This window comes from Aythya ferina, assembly GCF_964211825.1.
Source record: "Aythya ferina genome assembly, chromosome: 3".
NCBI lineage: Eukaryota > Metazoa > Chordata > Aves > Anseriformes > Anatidae > Aythya > Aythya ferina.
This window is the reverse complement of record NC_140298.1, coordinates 27,213,279-27,233,734: the sequence shown is the minus strand read 5'-3', so window position 1 is coordinate 27,233,734 and position 20,456 is coordinate 27,213,279. Positions and strand designations below refer to the sequence as shown.

Below are 20,456 nucleotides of genomic sequence, written 5' to 3'. Positions count from 1 at the left end.
GTCACTTCAGCAGGTTACAGAGACAGTATTCTTCACTGGACCTCCTATTTGTACAGCAGAGAATCACCATAGTGTGTGGGACACTAGTTTAGGGGGTTCAAAGTTGTTCCAACATTGTGTGACTCTGAGGTACAAGACTAGAAAACACCGAGAGCTTACAATATCCAAGGTACCTTTCCTTAACTTCCATCTTAGATAATTCTGTTCCTTAACAATAAAACCATCTACATTCCAGGAATGATTTTGAACAATTTAGGATTTGATTAAAGAAGGCTGCTCCAAGAATAATCTATAGGTAGTAAACTTAAACAGTCAGAACCAGCATCAGTAGAAGAATAACACGTTGACAGAACCTAAGCAATGGAACGAGACAACACGAGAAAAGAAACTTGTGCGAAACCATATATACGTGTAGCCTGCTCTAAAATATGAAATGTTTCTGGAAAAACAAACAAACAAAAAAAAAAAACACAACAAAGCATAAAAGCAAACAACTAGAACCAACAATAAATGGTTTGTCTACTTATTGAATATGGAATAGAAACCTTCACTGACACATATTTGAAAGAATATGCAAAAACACCATGTATGCAGATATTAGCAAAACAGACAGAAGCCTCAACATTGACAATTCCATCGTGTTCCTCAGAATGACTGACAGGTGAGCTGCCAAATTCAGAAGCAGCAGCAAAACAAAAACACTAAATATGTCTTCCTCAATGTTCTCATCAAAATAAATAAATTAATTACTTTATTAATAAAGAGCCAAGAGAGAGTTAGAAGAAGATCAGAGTGCGTTGAATTCCTTTTCTACCATAAAGATTATGACAGTATGATTCAATATCAAGGTAAATAAATTAAAAAAATCAACTAAATGTTATTATATAATATCAACTAAATTGCAAAATTTGCATTAAAGTCATTGAATTGTTTACATAATAAAACCATAGTTTCAAGGATTGCTATCTTCTTCTCTGTTTTTTTCCATATGAGCTTATTGTTCATCTAACACAGGCCTACTGCACAGTCATATTTTTGTCTGTGATAGTTCCACAAACTACTACTGCTCTCTTGGGATTCTTCTTCATCTCAATTAAGGGAAATACAGAAGTCCTAATGCAGAAATTTAACTCTTAAATGAGTCTCTTTGAAATAAAAATGGAATAAGGAAAATGCAGTGTAAAACAAAATGCCCCTGGGCTAATGGGAGCTCCAGCAAAACACTCAAGGATTATGGCTATATATACATATATTTTAAAGATCCTCAGAAATTAAATGATTTAAAAGAATTTTTAAACAGGAGCACCTGAATTTGCACAACTTAGAGAAAAAAGATGTTGACAAGGGGTAGACTAATGAATAATGTTGATAATAGATGGTCAGCTACACTGGACAGAAATAGCATAAATTTAAAAAATATATATTATTACCCACCTGCTTGCCCTAGGTACCTAGGTATCTTTGTGATACGTTTATCTATTAGCAAATACTCTCAACCTTCTAAGGATGTAAAGGTAACATACATGCATAGCACAACATACATGTAGGTTGGTTATTCAAGACATGCACACATAGCATGGATTAGAGGCAAGAAACAGCACACAGTTCTTCTGTGGTAGTAATTCACCTTGATCTAATGCTTGTGTAAGAAGCCAGAACAGCATACTAAGTTTTCAAGCAAAAGACATGGATTAAGCTGAGCTGTTGCTTCAGGTTGGTTTGCTTTTAAAGAATTTAACATTTTTATATAACTTCAAGAACAATGCATTTACTTAAGTCTCTGGGAAGCAATAAAATTAGAATCAATTAACAAAGCATATATATTTTTGAAAATTTGGTGTAACAGAAGTAGGAGACATGATGAAGAAGTAATCTTTGGTATCACTTTTTACATTGCTTCTTCTATTATAAATACTAGTCAATTTTTTTAGAACTCAGCATTTTCCATTGTTCTATAGTGTTACAAATACATAATAATACTTGTAAGAATAGAGTTGTTTTTGTGTTTTTTTTTTTTTTCTTTTTAACATACATATAAATACATATAGAGAGGCATACAACAAAATATATAACCATACATAGTTAATATAAACAGCTACATACTTTTCAAACAATTGCCTATAATGTTAAGGACAGTTACTGATTATGTGAAGTCTGACTTCATACACCTATACAGTTTGTTTATAAGAAGTATGCAAGCTCAGTTCTTAGAGAATAAATATATTTTGTTTGACTCTGTATGTCGCCTTCTTGTCTAGGCAGGAAAAAAAAATGGAGACCAATGCTGTAATCCTTTCAGAATAAAATGTTTAAATACAAACATGATTGCCATTGTAGACTGTTTAATTTAGAGAGATTGTATTTCAGTTCTGGTTTCGAGAGGTTTGCTGATTTGACTATTGAGAGTACATTTCAATGCTTATCTTAATTGTTTAGATAAGTTTTGTTTAAATTAGGCAGGTGAAAAAAACATGGGTGTGGGATACAGGAAGGTTGAAAAAGACTGGCATTTTACCAGATTATGCTTATTTTGAACTATAATGCATAGAAGAGCAAACAGTCTCAAAGAACCTGCCAGGGGCTGGTCTTCAGGGAGTGAATTTGAAGCGCAAGATTGGCAGTAGTCAAGATTTTTCAAACTAGAAAGGATTACCATGATAACTCTATAAACACTACTTAAGGCTTGCTACAGCACACAAATGCAAATGATGTAAGACCAATTTAATAATTTTTTTAAAAATTACGTTTTATGCATATTTAAAGGTTTTACTGCTTTCTAGATTGACTTCCTGTCCCTTAAATGTACTTTTAGAAGTGTTTCATGAACACGATTTTTATATAAAACAATCATTGACATATGGATATATTTTACATGTAAGAAATTCTGCTACAGTAAAAAAACAAACAAACAAACAAACAAACAGCTATAAAAATACAATGCTAATTAGTGCTTACTGAAGTATCAGCTTGTACTATGTTTTTGCAATTTCTGGTTAAGGTAGTATATCGTACCACAAGTGTTTCATTTCAAGGTTCTCAAATGGAGACTTGTCACACCTACCAACTGTAACATTTTGGTGGGGAGACTACTAGAACAGAATATCTGAGGAAAATATCTTTAGGATGCTTATGTGACCGTATATATTTACAGTGCGCACATTATAAAAACAAACTGCAAAAACAGATCAGCTGCAGGTGATATGCAATAGGTTTGACATGTATTAATCTGTCTTCAGAAAGATAACATACAGTTTTGTATTCATGAGTCAAATGAAATAAAACTTGGCCTTCATGAGTGTTAGTACTTGACTTTTGTTTTAGAAACCTATATATGCTACTACTTTTTGATCCCTATTTCAATGACATTAGATCACTGAGTTCCACAGACTATTTGTGATACTAATGCTGGTAAACGTGATTGACAAAGCATGTATGCAGAATGAGGTAGCATTTCTTACTAAATACAGTTGGAAGAAGTTACTAAGACTTGGTCCGGAATACAAAAAAAAAATCATGCGTTTCAGGATACATACTAATTTAGACCTTTAATTTTTTTTATTTTATTTTATTTTATTATTTATTTATTTATTTATTTAAGTACTTTGAATTTTCTGGCTTTTGGGTTAATTCCACCTTACCTATTTGCATCTGAGTAGCTCAAAGTAAACAACAAAGCCATGGCTTACTGAGAAGTCCAGTCCATAATCAAAAAGATCAACTTATTTTTTCATGTTTCATAGAGATCATTTTAAATTATCAAGACGAACAAAATGCAGGATGCAGAGGAAGAGATTTACTTATAATCATCCAATAGATCTAATAAGCAAAGATGAAACCTAGGTTTACAGTAGTGCAAAGTCAAGAATAAATTTAGGTTTCAATTATTCAAACTATAAAAAGAATCATATATTTCTTACTTTGTCATCATAATCACTAGAAGGAACTTATTTTTTATACAGGATCTCTGAACTGTGTTACTTTGCTCTGTGACCCTGAGTACATCTGAACAGTCCCCAGTCTTTTCGTGTTCCTTATGCACATTCCAGTCTTTAATCATTTTTCCAATCCATCATTGAACCTCTTGATTTTTGGTACTACACTAGTTTGAGATAAAGCAACCACAATTCATCCCTCATAATAAAGGCAAGGGTATACTCTAGAGCATTCTGCATGTTGGATAAAGTTAGCTGGGCGGATACCAGAAATAGATTTGTCCAGGAAAGGTTTTCTCTACATAAAGCAGCTCACTCAGGATCTTAGTTTTTCTGCTCTCACTTTACCCACAATAAATAGAGGTTGAGGTAGCAATTTAGCATACTTGCTTTAAATGACTGAAGTGTCAACACTAAATCAGTTTAAAACTAACATATACATCTGCAAAATTACTGGTTCAAAAAGCAGTATGAGAAAGGAGAGTAATTTAAGTTTTCATGGAAATCTGCTCTCAGTTCTCTGCAGCCAATTATATCTTTAATATCATTGAAAATGAAGATATTAAAAAAATAAATATATTAATTATCAGTGAAGTCCACATGGTTTTGTTAATGAGAAAGTTGCTCTTTCCTAAGCAGACTCAAACTCACCCAAAGAATCGTATTGATTACACTGTCAATAATCATGATCAATGGCTGATTTAACATTTCTTGTCTCTCTACAGGAGTGACTAGAAGTCAAAACTAGAGGTCTTGCTTAGACAAGAGGTCTAGCTGATGGAACAAAGACCAAAAAAAAAAAAAAAGGAAATAGAATAACCTGAAGTCTCAAGAACCTGTCTTTCTGGAGAATTGTTTATTTAGCTTATACAGAATAAAGTTGAGAGGCACTGTTCTTATGTACGCCTACAAGAGATGTTTGAAACTAGATCACTCCATAATTTCAGACCAAAAAAAAAAAAAGTCTGTAAATTAATCTGACTACTTCACTTTGTAAAGAATATTTTAAGTGTTAAAAGTAAGTGAAATTAACCTTTTGAGCATTGTTTTGCAAGATACACTGACATCACTTAAAATATTTGTATGAAATCCTAGACTCACCAAAGTCAATAGCAAAACTATCAGCAACTTCAAAGAAAGCAAAGGGTTGAAGGGTCAGAATTTCAGCTGGAACTCGAGATCATTTATATTGTTAAAAAGTTCATATTTGTACAGACTAATGGCTTGAGCCAGAAATTAGCAGGCAATATTACATGACTTGTCTTATTTAGTAGCCAGACTAAATGCTCAGAATATTCTTTCAAACTATACAAATTTAGAGTTGAGCTGTGTGTTTGCTAGGTCCTTCTGAAGTTCTCCATTACTCTTCTCTAACATCAGCAAACATAAATCATTTCATCTGCATGGAACTTTGCTACCTTTGATGACTTACAATATACATTATAGTGGAAATTCATTTAGCCATGAAGATATGCAGTAATTCACATGCAGAAACAAGCTTTCCTTGCTTACGGTTCAAGCTGGCCAGATGTGCATGATGATATCAGTATCTGCAGTAGTAGAACCAGTTAGAAAAATTATATGGAAATTTACATGGATTCAGAAATCAGGCAAGTCCCTATCAACCCATGATTGCAGTATAGTCAATGGTTATGATCACAAATTGAAGTACAATTTTTCTTGCTCTAGAATTATAAAAAGAAATCATTTGAGAGGCTTCATTTCAAAAGCAAATTTTCCTTTCCATCTGTTAGACGGTAGTATCTCACTAAAATAAAGATTTTAATTTCTTCCGCAAATCAAATTAAAATTTTATTTTTTGCACAACAGAGACCAGTTTAGATGTAGTCTGGTATATTCCATGTCTGCCCAGCCTGAAGTTTGGATAAATACCATGGCCTTCATTGTACTAATGCATGTTAAGTCTTTGACCAAATATTCTGAAGTTACAGTATTAAAGAGCTACAGATGCTAAGAAAATGATGTAATGATCTTGTGATATTTAGTCAATGCTCTAAGTATGGTGGGATTATTAAAATAACGCAACAAGATTTTTGGCTAGGTAGAAGACAGATGACACATCTTTACTAACTCAAATCACAATACTGTGATAACTGAGGGCAGAACGATGCGTGTTTATGGTTTAAGTTCCATCTTTTTTCACGCTCCAAACTATTTCTCAAGACCTGGTATTAATAAACTCAACAAAATTACATACCAGAATTGCAACAGAATCAAAAGGTATGTGGAAAACCAAAATATATATGTCCCAGAAAAAAAAATATATATATATATATTTTTTTGAATCATGGAATATCTCACATTGGAAGGGACACACAAGGATCATCGAGTCCAATGCCTGGGTCCCCAAAGGGCCACCCAAAATCAGACCATGTTTCTGAGAGTGTTGTCCAAATGCTTCTTGAACTCCAGCAGGCTCAGTGACATGACCGCTGCCCTGGGGAGCCTGTTCCAGTGCCCAGCAAAAAAACCTTTCACCTATATTTATTTCAGTATTGTTACTCGATTCAGTCTGCTGATGACTGTAAGACTAGAAAAGGCATTCTATATTGCTTCAGCTCAATACCATTGAGCTATATTACCTGTTTAAGTAGCTAAAGTTATTTGCAGCTTCATAAATAAATAAATAAATTACACTGAAATATAATGCAACGTATATCGAATAGGGAGGTTTCCTGTGGAACAGCAGAACAATGGAAATAAATCTTAATCTTTCATTATCCAGAGACCATGACAGAACATGACAAAGAAGAGAAAGAAAGGAAAATCCAGGAGCATCCAGGAACACTGGCACAATAGCTCTAGCACACAAAAAAAGCATGCTCTCACACTAAACGTTCCACCATTTTTGCAGTAGAAAGCGATTTTCTAACATCCAACCCTAGTTTCCCAGCCCTGTTTCCTACCCTGTCGATCACGGCCGGATCCAGCAAACTAACCGCTGCCCTACCTCTGCACCATCCCCTCTGCTCCCTGCTCTCGGAGCCGAGGTGCGCCGGCCTGAGCCCCGCAGCGGGCCGCTATTGCCACCTGCTGCTGGGAGCGCGGAGCCGCCCGCCGCGCCTCCGGGGGAAGGTGGGCAGCGGCGGGGAAATTCAAAAAAAGGGAAATGCAAAATAAGTGAGGGGTAGAGCCAGGTCCGGGGCGGCTCTGTGGTACGCTGCTGTGCAGTGGCCTGTCTGCTGGTGTTTGCGATCGGCACGTTTTTGTTAACCAATGGATGCAATGGATGTTCCACATGAGACCAAAGGAAGATCGTCAGTGCCAGGCGCGTAATAAAAGGTTGAACATGGTGCCATAACCAGCTACTGCAGAAGAGTGGCAGTGAACACTTGAGGAAGTGAGAGTCAGTAAAAATAAAGTGATGAACTGAAACAGATTTGCCACGCTCCTTACCCAGGGAGCCTAGGCTGAAATACAAAGAGCACAGTTAGTACCCTGTTACAAATCATTCAGCAGGCATTTTGATAATGACTTCTAAGCACTAACAGCCATAATATGCAAGATACAAAACATAACAGTGGAAGGGTTAATCTGAAATACATATCTGAGATCCGTGCAGAGTGTAGATTTTAGGATATTGCAATTACTACTCTAAGTAAGTAGGTAGAAATACCAAGAGTTGAAGCAACACTTTTCCTAACAGTCTTTTCCTAATCTTTCCATATCCCCAGCGTCTCTTCTCCTCAAAACCACATACATGATTAAACAGAAGAGCATGGGAGACACCTGTAAGTAAACAATACTTTTCAAGAAGTGGAAATCAGCCAAAGAAAATAGAAAAGCAAAACGTGTCATAAGTTCAATGTAAATTGGACGAGAACAAAAAAGCAACTTGCCAAATGCATAAAGCTAGTAATAAAATTGCTTTCAAACACATCAGATGTAGGAAGCCTGACAGGAAACAGTTGGGCACACAGATAATCTGGCTGTAAAGAGAGCACAAAGGGAGAATCAGAAAAGATTAAACAAAGTATTTGTGTTAGGATTCACTACCACAGAAAAGGTCAAAGATGTTCTAATACAAGATCTACATCTCTCAAGTGATGTGTTTCGGGCACCATCTTAAACCGATGAATTTCAGAGCATACAAATGCAGATTTTAAGAGGATTCTAGAGATGATGCTGGAAATTCCAAACCAGTCAGTCTGAATTCTGTGCCTGGAAAGTGTCCATGTATTATATGGAAGAACAGCTTCTTCAAACACAGAGAAACACAATGTAGTGAGAAAGGTTGCATGTTGTTTTGTAGTGGATACCCATGAGCAACAAATTGAATGGGATTCTCCTAGTGGAATCAACCAAGGCACAGCAGTGGTCAGATTAATACTGCATTTGCATGAGGCTCCTTCTTACCTAAGGCTCTAGGAAAAAAAAAAAAAAAAATGCTGTCATGAGATAAAAAGGAAAGTTTACTTAGTGTAAATATAGAAACTGATTAAGAAAAAAAAAATCACCTACAAAAATGATTGATGAATTTTCAAAATAGAGAGTTGTAGCAGTGGGGTCATACTAAGATCTTTGCTGGTTCCTGTATTGTTTAACGAATGTGAGGTAATAATGTTTGCAGATAATAAAAGTTAGCCAGTTTAAAGCTAAGTGCAAGCATGTGCAGAAGGATCTCTTTCAATGTCAATACAAGCAAAGTAAAGTACATGGAAAAAAAAGAATCCAAATGTAAAAACAGTGAAAGATACAAAATCAGCAGCCCTTGGGAAAAAAAAAAAAAAAACACTTTTTTCATAGGTTTCTGAAAACACAAGCTCAATGATTAGCAACAGTTAAAGGGCAAACATCAGTAATATAGAAAAATGGAGACTGAAACAGAAGTTTCAGCCTACTGTGTCATAGGCACACAGTGCACATAAATATTGAAAAATAACTTGCAGAGCTAGTCAACTTTTTTGCAAAGAGAAGAAAGAGAGCTATGGATGGTAGACTGGTGACAAGGAAGAACAGAAATATAGGCAGTGTGTGTGAAGGTCTTTCCAACAAAATTTTCAATTTGTTTAGAGAAAGACTACTACTGCAAAAAATGAAAAAAAAAAAAAGATAGAGATCTATAAAATTACATGAAATTCAGTCAGTGCCACTCTGTTTTCTCCTACTTCCTTGCTATCCACACAGGAGATTGTGTACTAAGCTAGACAGATCTTTATTTGGCCTAATACAGTATACAATTTTAATTTCTTTCTTAAGCAAGGAATGATAAGAAGGGAAAAAAAAATGCATACAACTAATGATAAAAAAAGTATGGGTCCATTTTGCAAGTTTTACTGTTTTCATTTTTATTAATTTGGATTGAGATTAGATTCTAACTTCTGTAGACATGAGGCATTTATTTTTTTATACATCTGAAAGCATATGTATAAATATATTTAAGCCTAAAAAACACATCACTAAATGTTGTGGCAAGCATCCTTTCCTCCAAAACCTTTCAACTCAATGAAAAAATGTGTGACTAAAGAGCTGCATTACAAAACGCTATTGCAAGAAGAGATTTGTTCCTGCTTCGTAAATTCTTAAGTCAATTAATAAGATGTTCATAATGTTCATAACGTTAAAATATTTCTTTGGTTCAGCAATACATAAAAATATGGCACTGAAGAAGATTCCTTCTTCATTTTGTATTCTGTAAAAATATTTCCTTTCTTCCCTGTTTTTGCATGGTACTGATGTGAACAGCAAGCATTTTATTGCTTTTCTACTCAGAATTTCATAGTCATCCCTCTCACAAGTGACTGACTACACAGTACACAAATAAGAAATAACAGTAGTGATTTTTTTTTCTTTGGGTAGAACAGAACTTTCCTGAAACTTTTTGTTCAATGCTGCAAAGTTAATCAGACTTCCAAGAAAAAAATAAAGTGTTTCGAATGAAACAACAGACAAACAATGCAGTTACAGTTCTTACATTTCTTACAAAACTTTTCTATTAAATTACATTCATATGTTTTTAACAACAACAAAAATTTTTAATTAGCCTAACTATCCAATGTGGCAATAATTAGTCTCTGCCGATTCAAATATTGTTAAAAATTTCAATATAATTTTTCCTTATTTAAAATGTATTTGGCATTACAGAAAAATGTATTTAGTTCTATAAACATATTTTTAAATTGTAAATTCCAAAAGCGTGTTGCATGGAAACCAAAATTTGGTTCCTTTCTTGATGTGAACATTTCTGTCCTTCATACCTGGATTTGTTGCTATTATAATATATATTAGTAGTATATATTCATTTGCATGTATAGGCAAAAATAACTGAGGTTATATTTTTCCTTGACTTCTAACAACTTAACCCCATGGGGCAGCTTTGTTGCCCCATGATCAATGGAATAAGCCTTCAGAATATCTCAGAGGATAGGTCCCTTCCAGTCCCTTCTCTATCACTACTTGGGACTGGCTTTTAATGCTATCAAGGTTCAAGGAAGTGCTAATGCACAAGACAGAAAAAGGCCAAACCAACAAACCTTTTTCTTTGTGGTGTCTTGGAAGGATCTAAACACACATTGGAAAGGCTATCAAAGGGAAGCTTGACCCTAGATCTTGAAAAAGTTTTTAAGCTGTCAAAATGCGCAATATTTGATAAAGTAAAAAAAATAAAAAATAAAAAAATAAAAATAAAAATAAATAAACCAGAACAGGTAAAGTTTCTAACTTTGTAATTAACTTACACAGACTATAATCACTTTATGGATCATCCCTTTAAGAAAATGCACAATTGTTACCTTGCCTAAAAACTGATCTATATATCTACTTCAGGACTTTGTATTCTATTCATAACCTAAAATGACAGAAATTAGAATTTTGGTCATCTAGTTTGTCTTCTAGTTTAACAAAGTCCAAAAAACTTGAACCAATCATGTTATTTTACAACTTAATTTGTTTAAACCGTAAAATGCATTCTGAGAAGATATCCATTCCTGATGAATAATTTGATTCTATGAGTTTAAAGTGATTACATTTATAGACACATATTGTTAATGTCCTATTAACAATAAATACTGATAAATACTGAATAGAGTACCTCTGGACCTTTAATATGATAAACTAATGTTGAGTCTTAGTTTCCAGATTGAGTCATTTTTTCCTGAATGCTTTCCATTTAGAGCATCTCTACACATAGATGTAGACTACATCGTAGTTTAATGAGAGCAAAGAATTCCTGCACAGAACCTTCAAATAATGAAGCATGAGAGATTTTCCCTAATTCCTCCACTGAAATAATTCAGTTAGTGTTTGACAAAGTTTTTCCCAGCTCATCATTTGTGTCTATGTGAGCAGTCAAATGAGAAAACAAAACCAAGATTCTCTCGTGTTCATCTATCACAAATACCCTCATATTAAAGATTAAGCATTTATTTTGTCCATTAACATTGGATGTTCATCCACTTCCTGCACAGTTGTCTTTTGAATTCAGAGCAGAAACTATGTCTGTTGTACACAGTTGTACCTCTGTTAGTAGTGGAACGCAACTTTCAGTAAAATAATCTCCAATCCAGATTAAAAGGTCAGGCTTTAACAACTAGTAGGTGAACCTGCCTACCTCTCCACAGCTCTTTTTCCTTTCTTTCCTTCTCTCATAGTATCACTGACCAACAATGAGTTGAGAGCTGTAACACAAATAGCTTTGGTCTTCTGTACTTTTTTTTTTTCCTCCCAATTATCAGATCAAGACAGGTACCTCTACCAAATTTTGTGGACTACAAGCATCACAGAAAAATAGCTATTATTAAATGAGGATGTCCTTAGAAGGGAGGGGTGGATCTGATGCAGAAGTCTCTAAACTACTTTCAACAGAAATAGGGCAACCAGGAGGCAGTATGCAAAGCTTTAGAGAAACAGTTACACTATTGCAGCAATATCAGAAGTAACACAATGCCTGAAATGATAAACCACGTTAAAAGAAACTTACTTAATTGGAAAAGATTACAGAGAAGTTCAAAAGACAGATTTGCTTATGTTGTTTTTGCCAGTCTTCTTTCAACATTTACAAGACATGTTCAGACTAAGATAACTTTGTTCAACAAAAGATTAATTTCTATTCTGAAAATAAATGCTGTATAAAATCTGACTATGTAGGGAATATAACATTTTCATGAAACATAAAATTTGCTTTCCTTCTATTTGACATCTTTGGTTTATTTTATTTTTTTTTCTTCTGCATTTTTCCCTTATGTATTAGAAGTTTTTGCTATTGCTACTGCACTTGTTAACATGCATAAAGATAAAAACAAGCAGAGGACATACTGTATCCTTATAACTAATTGATCAGGGAGGGAACTGACTACTATGTTCTGGGCAACATATAACAATCATTTGAAATTGTAGCTATTTCTTGTGTTTGAAGGTATTTAAGAGACATGCTTAGCATGCAATTATATACTAACATATGGGGTGTTAATCATAGACTACTAAATACAGTTTACTGCAATCTTGTGGGATCTCAAATTTAAGCACAAAGAAAAAATAGGAAAAAAAATCTGAGCTATAAAAGAAAAATATGTAAGTGCTTGTTTGGTATTTCTCAAGCTTTGGCTGTATCATGCTGCCAAATGCATGTGTATTTCCAGTGAGAACATAACACTGGATAGGATGAATGAGGGAGATTTGTGGTACAGTGAACATAAAAAGCAAGCAAAATATCTGGATTAAGTGTTTTGCATAGTTGATAGGTGTATAAGGAATAGGTGTCAGTAAAATGTTGCATGAAACCAGAGAAACCGTGAGGACTAATTTTCATACTAATAACAGAAAAATGGCATTGAATTTAAAGAGAACATTTCTTACAATTCCTACAGTTTCTAGCCTAGACTGGGTAAATTAGCTGGAAGTTCTGTTAGTAATTAGAATTAAAGAAAAAGAAAAACAACAAAAACACAAACAGAACATAACAAAAAGAACAAGAAATCAAACCATCCTACTTGACAGCACTACTAGAAACATGTACTAGAGCTCAGTACAAATACGCTCTGCTCCTTCCACACTGTAAAAATATTTAAACAGCAGCCAGGATTTTGGAGTTTGTTTTACTAATCCCAACGCAAAGTCAGGAGCAAACAAATGCAATTCTTCCAGCAGACACTTAACAATATCATCATCATCATCAAAATCTATTTAGCTAATAGTGCAGTAGTCTAAGATCTTCCATTCAATGACATCTGATCACACATGCACGAAAAAGTCACTAAATGTTCTAGATCATTTTAAAAAATCCGAAATTTTCAAGTTTCCAAAACAAGCTTTCAAAGATCATTTTTACAGACAATATTTCACCTATGTTTTTTTAACTCCAAAAATCAACCAACCAAAAAAACCCACCAACCTTTAGAACATTAGGCCAGGTTTCAAGGTATTTTTAGCATTTTAATTAAAAACAGTGTGGATTAAAACTTGAAATCATAAATGTATTAGGTGAACTCATAGCTATCACAATTGTTTTCCCTTCTGTTTCTGTAACATTTTGAAATTTGTCTAAGCTGTTAGAAAAATAAAACACAATAGCACGCAAACCAAGGAATATCAGATTGAATACCACACTGCGTTGAAATACTCTCCCCTCTTTCTCGGTATTTTTCTAGGTCAGTAAAAACAAACAAAAATCCCTACAGTTTTTCTGCAATTCACATATTTTTATATTCATTAACTCTACTTCCACCAGATATCCTTTAGATGTAATAAAAGAGATATTCAGAAAAATGCCTATGAAGAAAGTTTCCTGGTGCCACAAATAGTCAAAGTGGGGGAAAAATGTTTTGTTTGACTGGCTTTCAGATTCACAAAAATAAAAAAAATTCTTGTGTTGTACTGAGCAAGATAGAAGTAAATTTTCATGTCATTATACAGTAAACAAAGTAAAACCTCAAGAAGACTACTCAAGTCCTGGGCTAGAGGACCAAACACTGATCCATTATTTTACTGTACTTATTCTCATGCATCTTGAATCTTAATGTATATAAAAGCAAATATATCATTATTTTGCTAATGCAGCTTTTTATTTCAACATTTTAATTTTTGATAGCACTTCCTCATTAGACTATTCAAACTGTAGCAGATAAGCAAGCTATGAAACACTCTCTCTCAATCCTTACTCGTCTAACAAACTAGTAAAAATAGTACATACATAAAGGTGAAGCTAAATATTCTATGATTTTATAACTTCTCTCACAGACTCTATGGCTAGATCACTCAGAAAACTCTGCATGGAGTTACCAATGCCATAAATGTTTCTGTTGAGATCTCAGCTCTATTTTTCCTACTCCCAACACATGAATTTCTTTTCTCTTCCTCAACACCTTTCCTGCATGCCTATTTTATGTTAAACAAAAAGCAACAAAAGCATTTTTAACAAAAGGATCTTCCAAGAATTTCCCAAAGTCATCCCATCAGAAAAAAATTCTCTTATATTTTTTCAATCACTTCTGAACAGCTAGGAAGTAAAAACACTACTAAAATCTCCTTTGCAAAAACTATTGTTTTTAAAAAGCAGCTATTGAAGGAGGAATATACAAAATCTGCACATAGCTGTTAGATGATCACGTGTACTTAATATTGCAGTAGGATAAAGGTTAAGCATAATATTGTTTGACCCCTTCAACTACTGACATTCATGCCATGTTATTGTTAGTGTTGCATGTTAAGCAAGCAAATTTTCAATGAACTTGTGTTGGCTTTACCACAGACACAGATGTTAGGCGGACTCCTTTGTTCATAAGGTTCTCATTATTAACTGAAACCAAGTTGAATATTTGACTGAAGGAAAGGACCATATCATTGTTTTCAGATTTTGCTCTATGACTTAACTGAACTACATCTGCCAGCTTTGGAAATACCAAGTACTTCTTGGCGCCAGTACTGGCGCCTTGCTCTTAAGTGCTTCAGCTTGAGGAAGTCTAGTAACCATCAAAACAGTTTAATAAAAACTTAAAGTTGTGATTAAGAGTTACTCATTAGCTGACAGAGTGCACTGAAATTTGCTTCTATTTATGAATAATTTCACAAAATAAGCAAATCATAGTAAACTGAATGCATGGCTGTAAATACGTAGCCTAGAAAGTTCACAAGATGTTTTTGTGATTTATGAAGTCTGTGTTATACTTGAAACCACATTTATTTAATAGATAGGCTGGCACTTCACAGGACAGTTCAGTCTGCTTCAAATCTATCCAAAGCCTTTGGGAAACATAAAGGATGGTCTGAATATAAATACAATTCCACTTTTCACCTTTTTGCACTACTGTCTCTTAGCATAAATGTGAGAAGTATTACAGTCCTTCCAACAAATCTCCCATTATAAACAGCTGTTGAAGATGAAACAACTCCAGTTTGTGCTAATCCAAATATAAGAACTATTTTAGACAGCAAAACAATCCAATGTTACAATTCATTTTTCTGGATATACCTTTGGGATCTTTGAATTTGAAACAAACTTTCTTCCACAGAAAGACCAAAATCAAAGAGTCTAGATTTCACACCACTCAGGTAGTTGATGCCCAGAACTGTGGGAGGCAATTCTGCAAATTATCAATATTTGTTTTCTACGCAGAATACGTTACTGGGGGGGGGGGGGGGGGAATGACATCTGATATTTTCAGAAAATTAAAGTGTGAAAAAACCCTCTTGATTTTTTTGACCTATCAAAAGATAAATATAATAAGCATTTCCAAATTATTAACAATGCAATCTAAGCTAGAATCAACAGTAACTATTTCACTTACCATGCTGAATGTCCCTCATGTCTAAATGAAGGCTAGACATTAATATTCCAACAGCTTGAGATCTTTTGTTACTTAATAACTTGACAACCTGCCAAAAGAAACCCATCTATTAGTATCCACCTGCATTAAAATGTTACAAGATATTTTGTATTACTAATAACAAACTAATAGTGAGTATTTTTATTGTTTTTAAGTGTTTCAACTGCACAAATCCATCACAAGTGTAAATGTCATCTAGCTGAATTTTAATCTTAAAAGAGTCACTATAAAATTTCCCCTAGACTTCATTCTTCATCAGGATGCACACTTTCAACTTCACACTGATGTTACTAAGTGTATGAAACAGGCTGTCATATAAAAAAATCCAACTGTGTCTATCTTGGAAATGCTTTGGTTTCCAAAAACCACACAATAATTTCCATCTTTGATGTAAGCTAGAACTGTGAGAATTTGTATTTTATTTGAAAGTTTGACGTAGTAGGCGCCAATATGAATTTTATTTAAAAAGCAAAATAACCACGTACATATTGGTATTTTCTTTGATCACTTTTAGGGAATACAGAAGGTCTCAAAGCTTTTTATTTATTTATTTTTTAAATAATAGAAAAAAGTCCTCAAAATTTCTTGCTCTAGGGAGTTAAAATTAGCCACTGAAAAATATTTTTTTTGTGCATATTTGCTTTGCAAGCATAAAAGCAACAAGTAATTCACAGCTTAGAATCCTGTGGAAGACAGTCTATTTGAATTAAGCTGGCTGTAAATTTTACATCACTAATATGAGAAGCAAGTAATGCCAGAAAAGGATCCATATCTGTAAAACAATGTGAATTTAGATAAAGACATTTTCAATGTAGGGCTATAACCATTATACAGATGAAAGAGGTTAATATTTAATCAACTCAGTTTGGTAAGTTTTACATTGTACTAAACATGCTGAAGAAAAACCTTTGTCAATTATTTGGAGGAAAGGCGAAAAAAAACAATTTGATCTGTAAATTCAAGTTATTTTTACATTTCAGTCAGGTAGTACATACATATTTTTTTCAAGTTACGTAATTTCTATATTAGCATTGAGATGCTGTATCACCTACAGACCCACTGAAAAAAATAATTTCGTAATCAATTAGAAGAAATTAGATTATGTAAAAAAATAAGATAGCTTGAGTAACGAATGTCAAAATCCAATCCACATCTTAAAACGTATAAAAGTACCCACAAGATGGCCACCCTGTGGCCACCTTTGATTCAATCAAGTTTTCACACACAAGTTTGTAAGTTGATGTCTGAGCTGCAGCTGAAGAGAAGTAAAACCATGACACAGAACTCTTCCACTAGGGCCTGCCTAGAAAAAGGAAGCTAAAGTCACAGTGCTTGCAGAATGGGTTTCCTGATAATGTGCTTGACTGGGCAACCTTGAACCTACACAACCAACAGTGTGTCAGGTATTTCATTTTCCTTTCCTGATAGATTCCTAACAGATTTCTGATTACAGCAAAGTGAAAAATACTGCTCCCTGCAAATGAACTGAAAAAAAAAAACAAAACAACAACCACCAATGTGGAGGAATGGTTAAGTGAAGTAGGTCATGTGAATGTTGAGCAGCTAGGAGGCCGCAAGTTAACAAAGTATCGAACACAGCTCAAATGAGCCTGAGAAAGTACGTAAATAAGCCTGAGAAAATACGTGAATGCGGCCTGGGAAGGAATGTAAGTTCTGGGAGGTTTTAGGGAGGTTTCAGGTACAAGAACATGATATCTGTTGGTATGCTGGGAAAGTACTAACTGTGTTATTTTGGTGGGAAACTAGCTGATAGAATAGAGAAATGCACTAACCAATCATGAGCTTAGCTTTTGCAATATGTATGAGCTAATTATATTGAATTAGATAAAAGACGACTGAGCTATCCAATAAATCGAAGTTCACTGATCACTCATATTGAGCGTCTGTGTCTTCCTTCCGTCGACAACAAATGTCCTCGCAACACACCAACACCACCACCACCACCAACAAAAAAATTAAAATTAGAAATCAGGTATGTCATAACTGTAGATCAAAGGTTAAAGAAACAAATCCAAGGCACAGATATTGATGTCATCTGTCACAAGTTAGCATGTGCCTAGGCAATATCTAGCACATGTGATATATTAGGAAATTAAAAATTGATGTCAAATGGACTAAATCAAAATTTTACAGAATAGGATATAACAGACAAATTTTATGAAGGAAAACTATTATAATTCAGAAAAATATAACTAAGATATCCTACACTAGCCTTCTAATAGGCTATAATTATTAAATGTTTCCTATAAGGAACATAAATCTATTTTAAGCCCATAACTTAGATAAAGCTAGGACAAATAATATGAGAATTCGCTGTAAGAAGAAGCTATTAGCAGTACCCACATACTACTATATTAGCTTAATATTGTGAAAACACTATTTCTACCACTCATCATCAATCTAAATCTCAGAACTACCAACATGAGGACTACAAATATAGCAAGGGAACCAAAGCAAGACGAAAAAAAAAAAAAAAAGGAGCCACAAAATAAAGCAACTAGGTGCTTATGGTGCGGATTAGAATGTGATTTCTTACAGGACCAGATTTAGAGGCCCAGTAAATGCCTTTGAGTCCTGCTCTCTAACAGCAATTTGATCTAAAAGTTAATAGAAAAAAAAAGAAGAGGCTTATTCTTAAAGAGACCTGCTGAATAAAAGGATAATTATTTACTGACTGATGCATTCTGCCTGTGATAACAGGGAAAAAAAAGTGATGTCCCTATGCACAATAGGTCACCCTTTCTACCAAAATTCTGATTATTCATCAAAAAGTACCAAAAAGAGTCAGGTGAATGGTGTGCAGAATAGCATCAGGTAAAGCATTTTTATATAGCAACTACAGATTTTGTCTGGCTTTATTTAAAAATGTATGCTCTAAGTCAACTTTTATACTCATCTTCATTCATTCATTCCCATTTTTAGTAAATTGCATGAATATTAGAGCTTTCCAATAGAATGGTTGTAACAATAAAACACTAATTCAGAAAATATGAATATTAGCATAAGTGCCTAAAGCAATTCCCACTAAAAATAAAACAATGAAATAAATCAGCTGCAGTCTAGGCCTACAGGCCACAGACTAGTGACGCCATTTAAAGGCGGAACACCAGAAGATTGATAAATCCAATCTCTACAAGATCTAAAGCCTCAGACACAATACACAACTCCTTTTTAGTCTGGGTCCTGGACCTTTGTGTTTTAAACAAATTTGAAAATAAATAAAAAGGAAGCTAGAGATGTTATCTGAAGCCTAAACTCCAGGACAAACTTTCTAATTGTTGAGTAGTCTTCATCATTAAGCAGTAAACAAACTACATGCCAAATTGTTCCTGATTGTTTAACACAAGCAAAAACAGTCAAAAAGATATTTAGTGAAAGGTAATGCAAGACACATGTTTGATGAGAACCCTGAAGCAAAAATACAAAGATTCCCTTTCCCCAGAATAATATTTAGTTAATGCATGGAATTCTGAAATGCTTCGTTCTCTGGTTCCGATTTTGACCGCTAGCATTAAGCAAAAAATTATTCCATGGTTCTCACTGGCTAAGAAAAACTACAGAAGAGTACAAAAACTCATAAGCAGGAAACTCCCCTGTACAAATACTTGTAGCTTGTAACTTTTGCAGAGAGGATACAGAAATACGGAAGTTCCAAACCAGATCTTTAAAAACTGGATCATGGCAGTAATGCAGAAATCATCTGACGAAGCATTATTTCAACAATTCTTTTCTATGGATTTCAGTGTATTTCAAATGTAAAATTTTACATTTGTAAAATATACAGTCAAAGAATTGGACCCATCACATCTTTCACGTGGATATCCTTGGCTCCTTATAGATATAAACAGAATAATGTAACGCTCTTCTGAGTTTATTTTCCTTTAAGGTAAATCCAGAAGTGACTTCTGGCTAGTGATGGTGTGAGAGGAGAAACAGGCACTATGCCAAGTACTGAGGAATTTTGGTGCAGCAGGAGATCAAACATTTCTACTTACATATAAAATAACACTCATTCCTGACTATCTAAAAGACAATCTGTGCTGACTGCATGTACTGATTTAATTGAACTTGATTTATATCACTTCATTTGAAGAATTACTTAGCTTAGAAAAATTACTAGCTTAGATTCAGATACACAGTAATAAGACAGAATCATTGTGTTCCTCAACTGGAGACTCAAAAGTGCTTAAATTTCCCCCATTAAAATAATCACAATATTAATTTTAAGGACCGGAGTGGGGAATGGAGATACATAGCAAAGTTTAAATTATCTACATTAAATATGCATCACAAGGAAGTTATTTTTTTCATACCTAAAGCTCTTTTTTGACAGTTTGACTCATTTTTGTGTACCACAATTACAGTTACTCCTTCTTTCATCATCTAAAGGATTGAGGTACTTAAAATTTTAGTTTCTAATTGTTTACCTCTTCTGTTTATAATTGTCAGAATATCTCCATGGGTTGATTAATAACACAAGTGACAGCCTAAAATATAACCTCTTAAAAAATAAAAATCCAACAAGCTAAAATATCATCAGAAATTAAGTATTAAAACTAGAATTTTCATGCATGGTCTGCAATGCACTCAGCATTTTTTTTTATTGCAGGTCATCAGCCCAACTGCTGTGAACAACCTTGTCACTGTGTACTCACGTTAGGAATGCAATTACATCTTTTGATAATTTTTGCAAGAGATGTTGCATGCCCAATTTCTTTATCTC

The 20,456-nt window shown here is 34.0% G+C and overlaps 1 protein-coding gene across 6 annotated transcripts in view; it reads right to left on the bottom strand.

Annotated features, from left to right (window-relative positions):
- FMN2 (formin 2) overlaps positions 1-20,456 on the bottom strand; it is a 163,752-nt gene that overhangs the window by 79,159 nt on the left and 64,137 nt on the right. For all 6 annotated transcript variants that reach the window (XR_014692068.1, XM_084516173.1, XM_084516176.1 and 3 more), the window contains one exon: positions 15,674-15,761. Coding sequence is in view for 5 of the 6 variants with exons in the window: in XM_084516173.1 (XP_084372299.1) it covers positions 15,674-15,761 (88 nt within the window). In the remaining variant the exon portion in view is untranslated. The remainder of the gene's footprint in view (positions 1-15,673; positions 15,762-20,456) is intronic.